Raw genomic sequence first — 15,300 nt, forward strand, 5'->3', positions numbered from 1 at the left:
ATACTGGATGAAAAAAGAGAACAAATGCATCACAAACTTTACATTCAAAAAAGCTGATGAGAGTTTATGTGTGTGTGTGTGTGTCTGCATTGGAGTGTGTGTGTGTGTGTGTGTGTGTTTGAACGCAGACGGTGGCCAACAGGCAGATGAGGCCTGTTTCAAAGCCGACACATATCAAAGGGTTTGTGGGTCTTTGTAGTGCAGTTGACATTTTGGACTGGAAAGTGTTTTGAACGCTCTCTGCGGGACGAGCGTCCGCTCTCCGCCCAGCGGGGACAGAGAGGACAGATCGGGACAGACGAGTCACTGACTGAGGCAGCGGATGAAAGGTAGTGTCCTCGCAGGTCAGTGGAATGAGGACGGGAACTTTTCACTGGGTCGAGGCAATGATGGAATAAACATAATGAATTCTCTCTGCAGCTACTCTGAATAAATCAAGGTAAGTTTCAGCTTTGCTTTGGGTAACTGTTCATATATCACCCTGCTGATTGCATATGTCATGTCCATGTTGATTTTTAAAGCATCTATAATAACAATAACTTAAATTTTCATTGAATCTACATTGACTCACCATGAATGATGCCTGTTTAAAGCTTTTTATTGGTATTACAAGTTAGTGACAGTTTGTGAGACATCTGTCAGACAACCGCGACAAAAGGTTACTTAAAATGTATATTTCTACTTCTTCTGCATTTCATACTTTCATTTAGTGTATTTTTGTTGGGGAATTGTATTTGTTTGTGAGGAAAAAAGCCAATTTAGTGAAGAAATAACACCAAAATACAATAGCTCATTAAAAAATATAATCATGTACATTAAAAAAATAATACTATTGGGATAACATTAGGATCACTGTGCTATACAGACCAGATTTTACGAGACACAGTTGGTAAAAGATGTGGTCAAGTGAAATTGGAGTAATCAAATTGTCAGTGTTTTCCTCCGGCCTCTCTCCAGGCGATGGGGGACCCCCTGTTTGACTGCAACCCACTCATCAGTGCAGCAGCCTCAGGTAAGCTCCGGCTGGTGCGCCTGCTGGTGGACGGGGGGGCTCAGGTCAACGGGCGCTGCCCCCAAGGAGAGACGGCGCTGCTGGCTGCGTGTAAGGCCCTGAGAGGAGAGCCGGCCGGGCCCGAGACAGTGAAGCTCCTCACATACCTGCTCCACAACAAGGTCAGCCCCGCACCAACTAACATTTACAGTTTCAACCTAGAAAGCACTTAAATCCAATTTTTTGCATATAGGTCTGAATGTAAGCTCAACCAGATATTGATTCAAGTGCATTTCTAATGCATAATAAACCTGCACCTGCAGTAAGAGCGGTGTATTTTTAATGCATAGTAAATAGGTTCCTAATGTATCAGCGTGTGTCCTCGTCCAGCGACCAAACTGTTCCTTTAGATTTTGGCTCTGAGGAGCAGAACACAATGTTCTCTGAGGGAAGACACTTCAGGATTGTACAGAGGACGGAGCATTAGAGAGCAAGTGTCTCATAAAGTGTCTCTCACTCGAGAGGCAGGACCAAAGAGTGAGAAGATCAGAAGATCATTAGCAACAAACAATCATCCTAATGTCCTTTACATTTGGATTTCTGAACATGAAAGAGCCAACAAGTTGTTCGACTGACTCCTAGCTTACACTGGGCCTTGACCAAGGCTTTATATGATGTTGTATAGATGATGCATGAGTTATGTTCATGTTAATAAGAAACATTCAATGTTTCTTTTCTCTTTTCAGGCAAATCCTAACGTACAGGACCGTGCCGGCCGCACCGCTCTGATGTACGCCTGCATGGAGCGAGCAGGAGCTGAGGTGGCATCCACCCTGCTGTCTGCCGGGGCCGACCCCAGCATGGAGGACTACTCCGGAGCCTCAGCTCTGGTGTACGCCATCAACGCTCAGCACCAACCCACACTGGAGGTCAGTCAGGAGAGGGAAGGAGTGATCAGGGAAAATGAAAAATCCAAACGAGTAAGGGGATAAAGAGGAGGGAGGGTAGACGGGAAGAGAGAACTTGAGTTTTAATGATTTATAATGACGTATAAAGATGGGGGAATAAATATCTACATGTTTATTACATGTTTATTATATAATAACATATATAATATTGATAATTATCATTAATGTATTAGGCGTGTTTTATTGTTGTGAGACGATGATGAAGTTATTTACAATAAACAACAACTATGCATTCATCTAAATCTACAACAATGCATCATAGTTTATACGTTTATTAAGTGTTTTGGATGTTAATTCTTGGTTTGAAAAGAAAGTAATTTTTTAGCTGTCAGATAAATGTGGAATACTCTAATAAAACAGTATTCGCCTGTAAATCGTATGGAGTAAAAGTATAAAGTAACATACAGTATTAGGACAATATTCAACAAAGCAGATACGTCAATATTTTAACATTTCTATTTAAGTTTTTTTCCTCTTTCAATCAATGGCCAAAGATCCCCTCACCAGTGCTTATGTTCTACAGGTGCTGATGGACGCCTGTCGGGCCAGGGGCCGTGACATCATCATCATCACCACAGAGGTCGGTGTGGGCGGCGGCCCGGTGACCAGACGTTACCTGAACGTCCCCCCCTCCCCCAACAACTCGCCGGTGTCCTGCATGTCCCCGTCCGACATCGTGCTGAAGACGAGCTCGCCCAGCTCACCTGAGGGAGAGAACATCTTCAACTTCAGTGAGTGAAACTGTTCAGTTGGAAGATTAATGCTGCTGAGCGTGCACGTTAATGCACATGACACCAGGTCATTTTAATGAGATTAAAAGCAAACGTTATGTTCAGTGCAGATTAATTCAGGTAAACTTTTAGAATATTCAGTAATTCTCCCGACAAAAGAAGTTGTGTTTCCCCCCTGTTGTTTGTTTGTAAATTTTTTTTGTTTGTCAGCATAATTACACAAAACCTCTTGCAGCCTCTGTTGTCGATAACTGTCATGAATGTATGTTGTTTGGGGATTTTAACATCAACTGGCTGGATAAAAGTGGTAAATCAAAACTAAAATCAACAATGGAGAAATTTAAATACAAACAGCTGATCAGTAGAGCTACTCGAATCACTAGGAAAAGTGAAACCCTTATTGATATGATTTTTACAAACAGGCCAGAGAGGGTTACAAAAACATATAATCTAATAACTGGCCTTTCAGATCATAATATGACACTGATGGTACGAAAGCTAACAAAAAAACGCCTAGTACACCACAACAAAACAGAAAATCTAATTCTAACAACTGCAATTCCCAAGTCAAAAGTTGGTGACTTTGAACATGACTTGAGTGAAATTAATTGGGAAAAGGTAATTAAAGAGCAAGATCTAAACCACAGTGCCAACAACTTTGTCTCAACTCTTTGTGATCTAATTGATAAATACACACAAACCTGGAAAAGCAGACCCAAGAAATTATCTCTTCCATGGGTCAACAGTGATATCCTTCAGATCATTAAAAAGCGAGATCTTGCTCTTAAAAGGTCTTTAATAACAAAACACAACACTGACCACCTTGTCTTTACAGGCCTGAGGAACAAAGTAGTGTCTGAATTACGAAAGGCCAAGACCAATTACTTCTCCAAACTCATTGAAGAGGCCAATGGTAATAGTTCAAAGCTGTGGCAACATATAAACAAACTAACCAACTCCAGCAAGCATAAACACCCCAAAATAACCAGTCTGAAAGTAGGTGATACTCTTATCCATAGTAATGAGTCCATTGCAAATGTTTTAATAGCTTTTTTATTGAGTCTGTACAAGAGCTGGCGAGTAATTTTAAAGCTACGGAATCATCTACCAAAGAATTTGACAATGCTCATTCTGACTCCTTTTATATTAAATTGGTATCTCATGATAAAGTTGAAAAGGTGATCACAAACATGAGTAACTCCAAGTATTCATAATCTTCATGCTGCATTAATCAAGAAACATCAGAGCTACTTGTTAGAGCCAATCACTTACTTAGTTAACCTGTCTATACAAACCAAAATATTCCCAGAAAGCTGGAAAACTGCAATAATTACCCCTGTTTATAAATCAGGAGACAAGGACATAGCGAGTAATTATAGGCCTATTGCTATCCTCCCTGTTGTCTCAAAGGTTCTGGAGAAAATTATAGCTGAGCAACTAATGGAACATCTAGAGTCTAACCAGCTGCTTCATCCACAGCAGTTTGGGTTTAGACAGAAATACTCAACTGAAACAGCTAATTGTTATTTGCTTGAAAACATAAAAGCTTCAATGGATAAAGGAAATGTTGTTGTATGGGCAGTGTTCCTAGACCTAAAAAAGGCCTTTGACACGGTAAACCACAGTACTCTAATGAACAAGTTAAAATCGTTCAAAATGTCATCAGAAGCTCTGCAGTGGTTTGCATCTTACCTGGAGGGGAGAGAGCAATGTGTCAGGGTCAATGGGGTCAGGTCCCATCTGCGTGCCAACAGCATGGGTGTACCGCAAGGGTCTGTACTTGGTCCACTGTTGTTTTCTATGTATATCAATGACCTACCAAACTGCTGTCCGGGGTCCAACTGTCAAATGTATGCTGATGACACTGTTATCCATGTGTCCAGTAAAACACCCAGCTTAGCAGGTGAGCACCTGACACAAGCATTACTCAGCATTTCAAAATGGCTTGAGCTGTCTCACTTGACCATTAATGTGAAGAAAACCGTCTCTATGTGCTTCTCCATCCGTAATAGGCCTATCACCGATGTTTTCGAGGTACGGATCAAAAATGAATTAATTGAATCAGTAAATGAAGTAAAATATCTGGGCATCATCCTGGATCAGAATTTAAAATTTGTTACGCAAATTAAGTATGTTGCAAAAAAGGCAAAACTAAATCTAAACTGTTTCCGTTTCATAAGAAGGGACTTGTCATGTCAAACGGCCAAATTATTTATGCACGCTATGATATTTTCTCATTTGTCATACTGTATCACATCATGGTCACAAGCTTCTTCTACTGCATTAAAACCTATCTTCTCAATATACAAACAGACAATAAAAGTCATGGACCGGAAACCCATGAGATGGCATCACTGCGGCATTCTAAAAAAACACAACCTTTTCACCTTTGATAACTTTATTAATTTTAGTCATCTTCAATTGTTTTTCAAGTGTGTAAATAACCATGTGTCACCACTGTTGTCTGAATTGGCCATCAGACGTCAGAGCTCTCGTCGGGCAAATACACGAGCCTCCATCAATGGTGATTGTCTTGTTCCCATGCACAGGACATCCTTCGGTCAGTCTGTCTTCTCTGCAAAGGGGGCAAAACTATGGAACCTCTTGCCCACTAGTCTAAAACTAGAGACTAACAGCAACACTTTTAACAGGGAACTAAAACAACGGCTCAAATCAAATCAACAGTGCTCACACAAATAATTTACAACTGGTTATTGTTTGATCATGCTGCCTTTGTTCTCTACGTAGCCTATATATATATATTCAACTCATTATATTGCTGCTCTGTACTCTACTGTATACTGCAGTTTTACTCTTTTTAATTATCACTATCAGTTTTTTATCAGTATTTGATCTTGTTTCTGTCTTGTTCAGTTTCTTTTGTTGTTTTCAAAAAGCCTCCTGTGGACAGGTGTTGTAAACTAGCATTTATGCTAATACACTGTAAACAATGCATCTGGTTCGTCCAATGACATTGTCATGTCCATGTCCAAATAAAATCTACTAAAGGTATATCCTCAAAACCTGCTGGAGAGATGGGACAAGGATCCACCCAAAAGCATGCATTTTTTTTGATGGATTCAGGGAGTTTTTAATATAATTTTATTTTGAAATTTTCAACAATTTCCCAGGAAATAATTCATGGATCTTGATGAGGAAGAATTAGTCATATTTAGGCAACTGATATATCTGATTGTGTGCAATGTGTTGCAGCTTGGTTTTCTAAAGGGACAGATAAATTTGTTCCAATGTTCTACTTTGTTAATAGTCACATTTTAAAAATACTGACTATAAACTGCTGGAAGAAAAACAGAACTTTCAACCAGAGACTGCAGCTTGACTAAAAATAATCTCACCACAAGGCCCATTTTATGAATCTCTTTCCAGGTGAAGATTGAAACTTCAAACTCAGCTTTTAAACATTATCTGCAAAATCCATCTGCTGAGGAAAAGTGTGTGATCTGATCAAAAATCGACCTTCTTGGAGAATTGCTTTGTCAAATACTGTTTTCATTCTTAAAGGAATGATTCTCTAGAAGCACGAGAAGAAAGGTCCATCTGTGAGGAATCTAAATTCAACAAAAAACCTTTTACAGTAAAGTGGGGGCTTCTCCATCTTGAGGCTGGGATCAGTTCTATCTGAAGGTGTCTGCAACTCTCATGGTTGTGGCGGAGCAGTGTTTAATAAAGGCGAAGTCTAGACAGAAAATGAAAATGTGTTGCCTGGGTGAGGTGCAGTCATCTATAAACGCTGCATTACAATAAATGAAGCTACACTTCTTCTACAGGAACTGACACGTAATCCGTGAGAGAGACCGACGGGGGGGGGGGGGGGGAGATTGGCAGATTAGGCACAGTTTCAGAATAAAACTCCCCTTATCTTAAAAACCTGTGCAACTTTCTTTTTTTGGCCACACTAGAGACAGATTAGTTGTTGGGCCACAGTCGAGACTTGAATATCTAATGATCTATCCCACCGATCCACTGACTTTACCTCTGTCTCTGTAATCTGGATTAATTTGAATTGTCCAGAGCGTTTGTTTTTGTCTAACAACCAAACTCTAAATCCAATGTTAATGACACTCCCAGCAACTTCATGTTATGTCCAGTGTTGCCATTTTGATATTTTTAAAGATGTTGTGTTTCTGTGATATTTGCAGATCAAAATAATTTTTTTGAAAACACACAAACAAAAATATTCGCACACATTTCAAACATCCACAGACATAGATATATAAAGATGGACGATATGACAGCTCCCCAAAAGTGAAGCCAAATCATCTTGATCGTCCCCTGGTGGCCGACTGCAGCATAAACCCAGCCTCCTCCATGTTAGTAGATGGAACATGGACCAAACTAAAAAGTCAAACTACACATTAAATAAATTCTTCTCAAAGACTGTTTCTGTCACATTCCCGCCAATGTTTGATCCAATGTTCATTTTTCAGTTACGTTTGGTTTTAATTGGTTATTTTATGCAACAAAATGATTGACAGCTGAGGCTTACACTTAAACACCGATTGGTCGGTTAGGAAAGTAGGAGAAAATGGAGACGTGTCATCCATCGCTATATATTGTTATAAGAAAAAAGACAACACAACAACACAGCATTCTGAAATGCTAATTTGAGAATTTAAGATGATTTTTGTCACTCTTTCAGTCGATATATATATTAAATGATGTAGAATGTAACATAGTATGGAATGATCAGCACTACTCTACATGTGATCTACACTCACACACTGTGTCTCATCCCTCAGCTAAGAGAGGAAGCAGCAGCAGACGTCCCTCCGGCGAGCTGAGTCCACTGAGCCGCTGGGACACTCCCAGACACAGGCTGTTATCTGAACCGTGGCTGGCCATTCACAACCTGGCCTGTCTGAACAGAGCTTATGAGGAGGGCACGAGGGAGAGGAGCCGGCAGGAGCAGGGAGGCAGAGAGGATTTGGGACGAGGGGGAGGAGGGAGCGAGAATGAGAGAAGAGAGGATGAGGATGAGGAGTCACATTTCCATCAGTTCAGGGTGGAAGAAAGGAGGGTGAGACTGGTTCACAGAGGGGATGGCAGACATGGAGGAGAGACTTTCCACAGGGGCACAGAGGATCTCCCTCTGAGGGTCTCTCAGTCCGGGCCCCCCCTCACAGAGTCGAGCTCCTCTCAGGCAACCGTGAGCCGACTGATCTCCAAGAGGAGTCTGACACCTGCAGGTTCAGTGCGGGACCAACCGACCCAGAGGAGCTCAGTCACTAAGCTTCCTGTCTGCCCCTCACCTCACTCCCACCTCCGCAGGAACACCCTCCCCTCCGTCACGGTGGTCCCACCTCCCCTTCACCTCCCGCCCTTGGTCCACCAGTCAGACTCTCACCTGCAGGTACCGAGCCGGAGCTCCCTCGCTAAAAGCCGGAGCATGGTGTTTCTGCCTCATCCGCCCTCCACACCCTCCTCTTCTTCAGGAGCACCTGGGAGACGGACACTACTCCCCCCGCTCCCCCTCTCCCTCTCTCTCACCTCCCTGGTGGCTCCTGCGGCCTCCTGCTGTGCTGAGAGGAGCAGGAGGTCACTGCGTCGTCACTCGGTGCAGCTCGACCAGATCAGAGGAGACAGGACGAACCACATGGGCCTTCACGACTGAGACTTCTGCTGGAGGCATCTTCATCCCTCTGTAACCAGATGATCCACATGAGAAAGCAATCAGTCGCCACAGTCCAAGGATAGATTTGTTTCTATGTCTGAGATCACATCTCGTTGGATCCTCATTGTCAATAATCTTATAAGCTCAAAATGCTTAAGAACAATTTACCTTAAACATCCCTTACAATAAATCTTACTTTTTGATCTGGTTAGGGTTAGGGTACGATACGGTGGCTTCAGGAGGCACCATGATAATCAACCTCAACATATAGAGACATATCAATTTATAGATGAATCTAGAAATCTAATGTTTTTGATGATATAAATGAAGAGTTTGTAATAAAGAATCAGGAATATGTCAATAACTTAGTGAGTATTTGCCGGTTTAGCTTTTGCTATCACGCTTAAATTAAAATTTTCGGGGTTTCATCCGATTCTTGTAAATGCTGGCCATCAGCAATTCGAAGATATTTATCAAGACAATAAACAGTAATTTCATTTTATGGAAGCTATTATTTGCAGCTCTAGGTATAGCTATAATCTGAAGGATTTGGGATATATATAGGCTTCTCTCAGGCCGTACACAAAAGCTTGTTATTGGGTTCACTTGCTTTGATATATTTAATTGTTATAGAATTAGTACAATAAAATGTAATTTCACATTCAACTGTTTCCTAGTAGTGTGACTGATGCCAGAGTTTAACGTCATAAAAACAGAGAAATTAAGGGTAAAATTTAAAAGGTATTTAACACATTTCATAAATTCTTCCTTTCCTGGTTATCTTTTGATCCCGAAAACATGTAGGAAAATCTTGTATTTATCAGTTTTCTTGGAATACAGATACTTTCCAGAAATCAGTTTTCTTCACTGTAGGACGCTAATTTCAAACAAAATAAAAACAGTCAGATTTGTGGAAATAAATCTAGAAATGCAAAGATGAAAAAATGCTTCCGTTCATGGCAAAAGGAGTGAAGTCATTTTATTTGTTTTTAATATGTATCTACAACAAGGGGGACACAGGCAAAAACGACTGACAACTTGATGAAACTTAAAACAAAACCAAAAAAAAAAAAAAAAACATTTATTATCAATGCAGTTTTCCCACCTTTTTTCCAATAAGCAACATTTTTTTAATCTAAAGAAACTTTACAATATAAAGAAACATACGAAGAAGGAACCTCTTATTTTACTACACGAGACATTTAGGATCTGAAACTACCCTAACATGAGATACAAAGCAACTCCCCAAGGACAGGCTGCCTCATATTCAATACTGCTTTGTCATCAAGAGGGAAAGAAAAAAAAAAAAATTGGGAGAAACTGAAAAATCTTTTACTCCCGCACCCCAAAAACATCCTCTGGTAACCCCCCCTCCCCCTGAATGTTACAGTATTATACATCAGCACAATAGAAATACAGAAATGATCAACGTTGTGACAGCTTTACTTACAGGACAGAAAGATAGAGAAGTTTGACTGCATTTTATACAACAGTATTTCAAAAGTACAGGGGAGGAAACCGCTGGTCCCGCTCCCTCTACCTCTTCTTCGCAAACAAATCTGTCCATAGTTTTTTTTTTTTTTCCTCTTTCTCCCACCCCATTTTTAAATAGATTAAAAAAAAAAAAATCCTTCATAGTAAAGTCTGTACTCTGGTCCCTGGTGTGTTGGATTGAGAGCCAGTGTCCTGTGTGTGTGTGTGTTTGTGTGTGGCCCGGTTGTGTTCAAATGGTAAAAGCTGAGATGCAGTGCGTCGGAGGTAAAGAAGGGACAAGTTTCATTTTCGAAAGATTTACCTCTTTTACTCTGTTCTGTCAAATGGTGAAAAAAGAAATGCCCTGATGTGGTTTTTCTTTGCAGCCACAAACGAAACCGGTTTCCAAAACACAGAGGCAGGGGAGTTTACGTATATGTGTGTGTGTGTGTGTTTGTGCGTGTGTGAGACAGCGAGTTAGCGAAGAGTTCACACACGCTCGACTACAAAAAGCGTCCTGCCTCGTCCTCCTACACCCCCCCGACGCTACAGCCCGGACGCACAGTAAAGCCCCAGGTTTCTGTCTGTGATGAGGTGAAATAGCATAATAGTCCATAGCAGCTCCAGTTTCTGTTTCTCATCATTCATATTATTTCTGAGTAAAAGACACAACCATCTCTGAACAAATACACACAAGTTGCCCCGAATCAGCGAGTTTTTCTGATCCACTGTTAAGTTGTGATCTGAAATATCAAAACATGTCAATGATATCAAAATGCATTTTACAGTATTTACAAAAAGAAACCAAAGTCGAAAAAAGATGAAGAGTTGTACAAATGAAATTAGAGAGGGGTGAAGTGTGGGTGGTTGTGTTGACGCTGGCCCGTTGGAAAGGTGAAGGGGGGGGGGGGATGAGCGAAGGGAGGGAGACCACTCGTTACAGCCTGCTTTAAACAAAAACTAAACACCCAAGGATCCGACCGGCAAAGAGCCAGAAGTCCTTTCACCAGGAGCGACCGCGAAGGGGGAGCACCGCATGTACGACAACAAAACGTCTGCAAGCTACACAACTGTATGCGTGTGTGTGTGTGAACGCAAATTCCCCCCCCAAAAAAAGCACAGACATACATCACAGTGTGTTCAGGACTCATCAGCAAACGAAAAACAATCCGAGTGTTCACTACAAGTCAGCAGAGAGACGATCAAATGCAGCGTACGTTCACACCGGAGTGAGCGGTGACCGAAGTGGGCAGCGTTAGTGGAAGCAGCATGAGTGGGAACAACAGAAGGTGGACACTTGTGACTCAGCACCTTTAGGGCTCGGAGAGACGGGGCTGATGGCGTCAGCTGGAGATAAAGAGAGGATCTGCATATTTACACGGTTGCTACTAGTTCTGCAGTTAACAAAAAAAACAGGGATAACACTTCGAAAGAAAAAGTAACAATGATTTTATACGACAAATGAAGTACATAAATAAATAGAGCTGTGCATTTCACTGCATGGAAGCTACTAAATAAAAAAGAAAAGAGGAGGAGCCACTTCTTCTGGTGTGAGTTAATGGACAAGTTCACAATTTAGCGATTTTAAAGAAACCTGTGAAAAACATTTTGAAAAAACAGGCCCGATCAGTACCATGATGGATCAAATCTCACCTGCAGGGGGCAGTGTTACACAGCGAATAAGTTCAGATTGTGTGTGTGCACATGTAATGACTTCATCATAATCATGTGCCCTTAGAAACAACAGAAATTAGAACCTAATCTTAAAATGATCATAGCAATATCATTAATAACAATAATACAATAATAAAAATAACAATGATACAATACATACACAAAAAATAAAAGAAGGAGTGGGGAGGATAAAGAGTTCACCGATCATCACGACACCTCTGTTCAAAATGTACACACAGCGATGTGTGGGGCGAAGGGTTGTTTAGTCCGACCCTCCACTGAATCTGTCGGGAACAGCAACAACAACGGGAGGAGGAAAAAAAAAAAGACGATAAAAAAGTCGTAGTTGAGAAGCTTCCAGGCAGCTGCAAAGAGACTGAGTCCTCGGGGGGAGGGCTGTTCTGTCCAGTCTCCTCTCTCCCTCTTTTCTCTCTGCGCTCGTCCTCCATCCCTCGCTCATTGTCTAGACCCTGACAAGAAGCCAGGGAGGCCAGGGCCGGAGTCAGAGAGCAGGCTCTTCCTGTGGCTCTGCGACTGCTTCCTGTTCAGACCGCCGGCCATCTTGCATGCTCCGGGGGGGCCCGTCTTAATTAGAGTCCCAGCATGCTCGAGGGCTGTCCCGGAAGGCTGCGTGGCCGGAGAGTTCCCCAGTGAGAAGGTTGGGGGGGAAGGGGAGAATAGCGGATCCCGTGTTGGCGGAGGGGAGAAAGGGGCAAAGGGGGTGTGTGTGTGTGTGTGTGTGTGTGTGTGTGTGTGTGTGTGTGTGTGTGTGTGTGTGTGTGTGTGTGTGTGTGTGTGTGTGTATGTATGTGTGAGAAGGTGGTCCAATCCGATGTGACGTAAGGATTGAATTGAAGAAAAAAAAAATAGGGGGTGGGGAGGATTAAACAAAAATACAAAAAAAAATAAAAAAAGTAAAATCACACACTCATCGTCATGTTGGGTGAATACTGAAACGAGAGAGAGGGGGGAAGGGGGAGGAGGGCACAGATGAGTGGATATGTCACTGACAACATTCAAACACCAGAGGGCGCTCAAACCCAGCCCCTGCAAAGCTGGAGGAAGCACAGACTTTGGTTCTAATCGTTCTCTAATCGGTCTGGCTCCAATGATCAATAATGCAATAATTCAATCTCAGAGGAGAAGAGCTGGGTATCTGACCTCTGGAACTTTTTTAGGAACAAACTTAAACTTTACTGATTTAAATAAGAGTTTGGCCTATTTTGTTCTGTTTTCCCTGAGTAAACGATCTTGTTGACCACATGCTATTCCTCATAGTAAGAAATGGAAGAAATGCAGCTCAGTCAAACTAGAGCTCGACTGATGATTGGCTGATAATATCAGACGATATGAACCTTTCATAGACATATGAGGATTATTAATTAACAGAATTCAAATTATTTTATCCATGTTCTTATTTCTTAATACAAGTGATTAATATTTGGTTTTCTTTCCATTTATAGTTATTTTATAATTAAGTTAATGGTAAACTGTGAAATCTCTTCTCTCAATTATATTTCTTTGAGTTTAAAAAGCAACATCTTAGGAATCATGGCCAATTTTTGCTATATTGTCCAATATATGAGTATCAGATATTTTCTACATCGGTCAGACTCTATTTGAAACGATACCCAGTCCTACTGCTCATTAGCTGAATCAAGGTATTAGAGCTCAGACATAATTCCAGCCTGAGCACCCTGTGGCTCTGCAGGACAAGTTAGAGTCACAATATTAAACAATGCAAGGGAGCACGACCACCCTCCATCTGCTATGCTCCTAACTCCTTATTTACCCTATAGATGTAACTAGTAAATGAAATAGAAAAAGGTATTTCCACTGAAGAGTACATCAACCATAATCACATCACTGATACAGAGGGCACAGAATGATTCCTAAGTGAGAAGTAAGCGGCTGTAATGCAAGCAGAACATCAGATGTTTGTTATAGCCCTGTTTTTAACGACCATTTAGACTGATTGCGTTTTGCATTTGTAATTTAAAGTGCTGTGTCCCAGGCAGGATGAAGTCTGTGTTTAAGCAAGAAGTAGCACTTAAAACTACAGGTCAGAGACGTGACCCGGATGAAGAGATACTTGGTTCTTGCTGTTTCACCACGAGTTTCTGGTTCTGAGTGGATCTGACTGCACATGAAATCAGCTCTAATAATGTGATGTGTCGTAATCATCACAGTAATAAAATGTGTGGATGCGAGGTGGCGAGTGGGAACTGTGCAGGAGAACTAGCAGGTTCTTTATTTGCCTGTGGTTACCTGTTGATTGCTGGTGCTTCAAGCTGCTACGCTCTCTAGATGAACTTATGGGAGCTACATGTGAATTTGGCATTTCTTATTCTACTTTGTCAGGTTAAGCTTTGTTTGAAGATTAGAGGGCCTACGACAAAAAAACCTATAAATTGTAATCATCACCACTAACCAGCGTCAAAACTAAAAACAGGGACGAGACACAAACTTTACCAGAAAAATACTAATACTGACAAATTCAAGTGAACCCTCTGCTTGCATTCTTCCACTGGTTTATGTCAGGGCGTCAAGGATAACTGTTAAGGGGTCGTGAGATGGCATTCCACTCGCTCTACTTACACTTTCGCTTTGGAATGGGTTCAAGAAGTTCCCGCCCATTTCGCCGTCATCTCTCGGCGTTCCAGGAGGGTTGTTCATGCCCCCCATGTTATTAGGAGAGCTCTGGAGGGAGAGACGATGGGAAAACATACTTATAAGTGCACATTCAAGCGTTGAAACGTCATGGTTATACATTAATATTTAAGCAAATAGGAAAAGTTAAGAGATTTTTACTCACTTTTGGCAACCCATCCATATCCCCAGACCCTGAGGACGAGGAGGAGAGAAGTTGTTCAATTTTTCAACGTTTCAGCTTAAATTTGTCAGAGATATAAAACGTCAGTCTGTTTTTAAAACCCACCTAGTGATCCGTTCATGTGGTGTGGCTCCATGGCTCCCATAGCTCCCATTGGTCCGTCAGGCCCAGGTCCCATAGGGAACTGTTAAAAAGATGTACATGTGAATGATTGTGACCTTTGTAGCTCAGAATAGTGTAAATAGTGTATTTTACAGATTAAATTTCAGAGTGGGGCAGCGTTGTGTTACTCCAATGCTGAATCGTACTGGAGTCCGGTGACGTGGTTCAAATCTTATTTGAGCTGGAATAATTGTGAAAGTTGTGTAATTTTTTGTTATATGAACTTCAAACACATGCAAGACTCACGTTGGGTCTGTTGCCTCCTGGTCCGATTGGATTCATCATTGTATAGATATTTTCACTGGAGTTGGTTGAGTCTAAGAATTCAGAATAAAAACTTTAGTTGCTTGACTTGAGGAAGATGATGTTGAATGTTGTACATGAAAGTGATATGTGGGAGAGAGGGGACTGCTTGTTAGTCAGGGGAGACAAATGGAAGGGATGTCTTGTGTTAGTGCAGGGGACATAGTTTGGTGACGCACCACCTGGGCTGGGCATGATGGGAGTTCCTGGCGGACCCCCTCCTCCTGGAGGACCCTGTGAATCAATCAATGATGGATGTCAGAATGACTCTGATCAGAACTTCTTCATCAGTACAATAGCAAAATATTATCCTACACAGGTTTTGATGGATTTTAAACTCACCACATAGTTTCCTGGAGATGAGGAGGAGTACGCTATCTGCAGGGGAAATGTTTAAAAAGTTAGGTTTTTTAACTCAATTGTAAGTATTCAGAGAGTTTGTACTTTTGTTTATTGAATATCCCTTTACAGGAAACTTTTCGTTAATTTCTGTGTATCAACACAACAAATTAAAACCTCTCCACATGGTTGGA

The 15,300-nt window shown here is 41.5% G+C and overlaps 2 protein-coding genes across 3 annotated transcripts in view; one reads left to right on the top strand and one right to left on the bottom strand.

Moving 5' to 3' along the window:
• Positions 1-960: 960 nt before the first annotated feature.
• Positions 961-10,748, top strand: LOC128451054 (ankyrin repeat domain-containing protein 34B). The gene is made up of 6 exons (XM_053434819.1): positions 961-1,173; positions 1,738-1,920; positions 2,483-2,690; positions 4,871-4,879; positions 7,451-8,284; positions 10,690-10,748. Exons 1-6 carry the CDS (start codon positions 961-963, stop codon positions 10,746-10,748), a joined length of 1,506 nt encoding a protein of 501 aa, XP_053290794.1.
• Positions 9,276-15,300, bottom strand: part of zgc:110158 (uncharacterized protein LOC553590 homolog) — a 37,838-nt gene continuing 31,813 nt past the window's right edge. For both annotated transcript variants that reach the window (XM_053433855.1, XM_053433853.1), the window contains 7 exons: positions 15,110-15,145; positions 14,947-15,001; positions 14,711-14,781; positions 14,408-14,486; positions 14,285-14,313; positions 14,068-14,169; positions 9,276-12,419 (listed from right to left, as the gene is read on the bottom strand). In XM_053433855.1, the coding sequence (XP_053289830.1) occupies positions 12,390-12,419; positions 14,068-14,169; positions 14,285-14,313; positions 14,408-14,486; positions 14,711-14,781; positions 14,947-15,001; positions 15,110-15,145 (402 nt within the window). In that variant the 3' untranslated portion in view covers positions 9,276-12,389. The remainder of the gene's footprint in view (positions 12,420-14,067; positions 14,170-14,284; positions 14,314-14,407; positions 14,487-14,710; positions 14,782-14,946; positions 15,002-15,109; positions 15,146-15,300) is intronic.

Source organism: Pleuronectes platessa, chromosome 11 (assembly GCF_947347685.1).
Source record: "Pleuronectes platessa chromosome 11, fPlePla1.1, whole genome shotgun sequence".
In the NCBI taxonomy this organism is placed as follows: Eukaryota; Metazoa; Chordata; class Actinopteri; order Pleuronectiformes; family Pleuronectidae; genus Pleuronectes; species Pleuronectes platessa.